General features: G+C 37.3%; 1 protein-coding gene across 1 annotated transcript; it reads right to left on the reverse strand.

Annotated features, from left to right (window-relative positions):
- Window positions 1–725: 725 nt before the first annotated feature.
- On the reverse strand, window positions 726–1,488 carry LOC148169359 (uncharacterized). Its single transcript, XM_088044169.1, has 4 exons — window positions 1,412–1,488; window positions 1,065–1,358; window positions 960–1,009; window positions 726–918 (listed from the first exon to the last, which is right to left on the reverse strand). The coding sequence occupies exons 1-4, from the start codon at window positions 1,430–1,432 to the stop codon at window positions 726–728; spliced, it is 558 nt and encodes a 185-aa protein (XP_087900295.1). The 5' UTR covers window positions 1,433–1,488.
- Between the last annotated feature and the right edge of the window lie 2,631 nt (window positions 1,489–4,119).

The following is a 4,119-nucleotide window of genomic DNA, read 5'->3' on the forward strand; positions in this document are numbered from 1 at the left end:
CTGGCTGATCGACGTCAACCCCGAAAAGAGCACAGCGCTCTTAGTGACGCGACGTAGAGTTCAGCCAGAGGGTGAGATCGAGATGTTCAACAGAGTCATCCCCTGGAGAGACAGGGTGAAGTACCTGGGTGTCATCATCGACCAAAAGCTCGACTTCCGCCATCACCTTGACTACGCCGTAGACAAGGGGAAGATGGCCATAGGAATGCTCCATTCGCTCATCTGCAGACGCAGCAAGATGTCAACTAACAACAAACTCCTGCTGTTCCGAACCATCATCCGTCCGACCATCACCTACGCATCGGTCGCCTGGGCGCACGCTCGCGCACCAACATGCTTCGGCTGGAGGTCCTCCAAAACCGATTCCTCCGACAGGCCTTCAACGCCCCATGGTTCGTCCGCAACGCCCAACTCCACCGGGAAGCAGATCTCCCCCTCATGGGGGAGTTTCTCTACGACATTGCGGTCCGGTCCTTCAGGAAAGCTGAAGATCACCCCAATCCACTCGTCCGACTCGCCATCGATTACGATGAAGAAGGTCCCTCCAGATGCAAGCGGCCCAAGATGGCGCTGCTTAGAAGGTGATGGGAGAAGAAATCCACAACACCGCACCTTCCGACGAGCCCCCCAATTTGGTTTGAGCGTACCTTTTCGTCTTGCGCTTTGCGCAAATTTTCTTGCATGTTAGTTTCTAACGCACGCCAAGACACTGTGAAAGTCAGTCCTCAGCTTCTCTGAGCACCGCCTCCCACAGAAGTCTCTCCCCTGCTTTGCATGGTAACCCGCAGACCTTGTTTTTTCCCCGCGTCCGCGTCGCGAAAAACAAAACCCGCCTGCTGGGAATCGGCTTCTTCTGCGAAGTAGTCAAATTCCACTAGGTGAAGTTTTGAATCACTGAGAAAGAACCCTCTGTTCTCTCTCAGGCATTCCGATTAGAATATAAGGGTAGCAAAAGCTACCCGCACATTCTCATTCCGCCCGATATATATATATAACCTACTATGCACGCCTAAAATTAAGACATCTAACAGTAAAACAAAAATTTTAAAAATGCTAAAACTTACAACACCGGAAAGAGAGCTATAATTGCATTTATATGATCTTTTTGCCCAGGAACCGTCGACAACTACTGTGAGTAATGGAGTCGCATTTTTATCGACATCCCCGCGTGAAACCGCAATTTTTTTTTCATTTTCACATCCGTCTTCCATTGCTTTTAATGCCACTTCATTTATATAAATATGAATAGTGGTCTGTAAATTAAAATATGTTTTGGAAGACATACTGGGCATATTCAAAAGGGAAAAACGCTCTTCTAATTGACCATAACTCTGTCCAGTACATAAATTTCCAAAAACCTAAAATAATATTTACTTAATAAGTACTTTCATAATTACATTTAAAAAATTACCGCAGATCTATTAACGCTCATTTCTTGATTCTCAGTGACTCAGAAAATATTTTTTCAATCATACCACACATGTTACATTTAAAAATTAATACTGTGCTAAAGCCTTTTCGTAATTCCTATACAAAACACATATTTGTTGCATTGCATCCATATGGAGACAAATGGTTTCCAAAATTTCTTAGTTGACTAACCAAAAAACCAACATCGAAAATTCGCCGACCAACAATTTGCGGATCTTCGATAACAGAGTTTTCCGGTTCCATTTCGAAGTACTCCTCGTCATCGACAATGCTGCACTTATAATTATAATGTGATGTATACCGGCAAACATTTTTTTTACCTAGAATGGTCAGAACTATAGTCTTCTCCACTAGTTGATTCAGAATTAAATGATTGGTCTTCAGATTCGGTATCAGTTGTAAAACTACAAACATTTCCATACGATATTTTATTATTCTTATTATTAAATTAAGTTAATTCTTACGATCGTCATCTTTGAGAAAAATTAATTTCTACTTCGTGTTTCAAAACAAGGGGTTTATCTTATATTCGGGGTAAAACTAATGACTACTAAACAAAAAAAGGAAATTGTAATTGTAAATTCTAATTACATATCTAATATTTGTATTTTTTTAAACTATATGTTAAAGGATTCATGGCTTTAAAAGTGTCAGTTTTGTAAAAATGCAAGCAGCTTTACAATAAATATTTAAAATTATAAAATTTGAAATAGTAAAATTTAAATCCACATCAAGTCGATTCCGAATGCCTGAGACCAAATCGGCAAAAGAAAGAAAGTTAGTCGTTAATTATCGTACAGTTTCGTTCATCTCACCACCCGGACACATGTTATTTTTGTCCCCACCATGGTGGTCACCGAGGGTTGGTTTCAACCTAAGATGTACGTAATTTATCTACAATTTGGACGATGCAGGCTTCATGTAAATTAGAACCCACATGATTATAAAAAGATTAACAGTAGAACGAACATGATATTTTTTTTGTTAAAGGATGGTTCTGTGTCGGGACGATGGGTGCGATTTTGGTTCTCCTAACGATAATTATCGGTACCGAGCATTTCGTTTGGTTACTTTTCGGTTTTCACCAACCGTAAAAATTGATGCGCTGTTGCCACATATTATTCGAGATGACGATAATTTCACACTTGTTTTCTACCGACCCAAAATTTTTAAAAAACATGCAAAATGGTTCGAATTGATGTTGTCTAAGGGCACTACGAAGTTAATGAGTAAATCTGCCCCTTGGTCTGAACGGAACAAAACCATAAGAAAGCCTTTAGAACATTATAACCAAATATTTTCTTGACAGTTCATACCATAGAATATGTATTTCTTATCTGACTTTTGTCCAAGTCAATGTACAAGTCAATGACGTCATCCTAGTTGACAGTACTGACGCTATAGTTTTCGTTACTTACGCAGCTATTATCGGTACTGCAACAAAAAACTTCTCGGCAGCCTGAACCCAGACGAAACGATGTTTTCGGTAGTACATAACCTCAACAGTTTGTTTACTCACTACGAAAGACAAGCAAAATTACAAATTAACGTTTATTAACATAATTCAATTGAGAAATGCGACGATGGCTAAATGCAGGAATGTATTATATTTATTTCTAAGGTTAGTTTTTCATTATTTAGATGAAACATGAAGAACATTGTGTGTAAAAAATTAACTGGACAGCAAAGACTGATTTTTCTTTCCTTTTTGATGGATTGTTCCAAAATCTTACATTAATGTCCATACAAAGGAGTTTTATTTAGAAGCCAGATTTGCTAAGTCTAGTAAAAACCAACAACTCTGAACAGTTTCATATGCCAATTTTGTGCAAGAAAAAAATTCTACGTTCAGTTTATGAACAGTAGAACTAGCGAGGTTTGGAATTGAATTGAGAATGTGAGTGGGCAAGAGAATAAATAATCAAATAGTTACCAACAAAATAAAAGAAAATATATAATTCAAAACTTTGCAATAGAATGATAATATCAGCCTCAACGTCGTGGTTAACACTTCGATCATCTTGTATTGCATCTTTTTCAAAATTATTTATTAGAACCGCACAACAACGGTTCAATACAATATAATATAGAATAATACAATACAATAGAATATATCTTAAACCTTTGGAGAATCTGCTGTGGATTAAAACAGTGTCAAAAGGTAGGACATTAACAAATAGCCAAATGAGGCATCAAGCACTTCTACTTGCGAGCGGTTAGCTTTCTGATCAAAAACATTGGTAACTTCCATTTTACAGTTTGTGATCACTTAGGAAGGTGAGGCTCATTATAGATTACACCTAAATTGGTAATATGGTAATAAATTTCGTTTTTGAATTGATTTGTGAAAATATCTATAAATATTAATCTAGCCAAAAAATTCTTTAAAATTAGTACAACTATCTGAAGTGCAATTCAATTGTTCTCCTGTTAGAACGATTTTTAAGTTTATCATTAGAAACAATTTTAAATTTGGGCGTTTGGGATTTCCAAATTTCTTTTTTGTGTTGTTCATTATGTATTTTTGACATGCTTCCTGGAATCTTTTTAAAGGCTAGGAGTAACCATAAGTTATACCTCTTATGTAGAATACCGCATTGGGTATAATTAAACCCATAGAGCAGATTAAACCAGATAAAAGTCATCACACGTCCTCCAAGAGTAGGTAAATTTAATACAATTACAAAA

This window comes from Gnatocerus cornutus, chromosome 8, assembly GCF_029298725.1.
Source record: "Gnatocerus cornutus isolate USDA-ARS CGAHR chromosome 8, icGnaCorn1.1, whole genome shotgun sequence".
Lineage (NCBI taxonomy): Eukaryota > Metazoa > Arthropoda > Insecta > Coleoptera > Tenebrionidae > Gnatocerus > Gnatocerus cornutus.

Coding starts and splice junctions, on each gene's coding strand:
- LOC148169359 (XM_088044169.1), bottom strand. CDS start 1,432: ATGAGCGTTAATAGATCTGCG. Junction 1,359..1,411: donor TGAGCGTTAATAGATCTGCG/GTAATTTTTTAA, acceptor ATATTATTTTAG/GTTTTTGGAAATTTATGTAC. Junction 1,010..1,064: donor ATAGCTCTCTTTCCGGTGTT/GTAAGTTTTAGC, acceptor TCTTAATTTTAG/GCGTGCATAGTAGGTTATAT.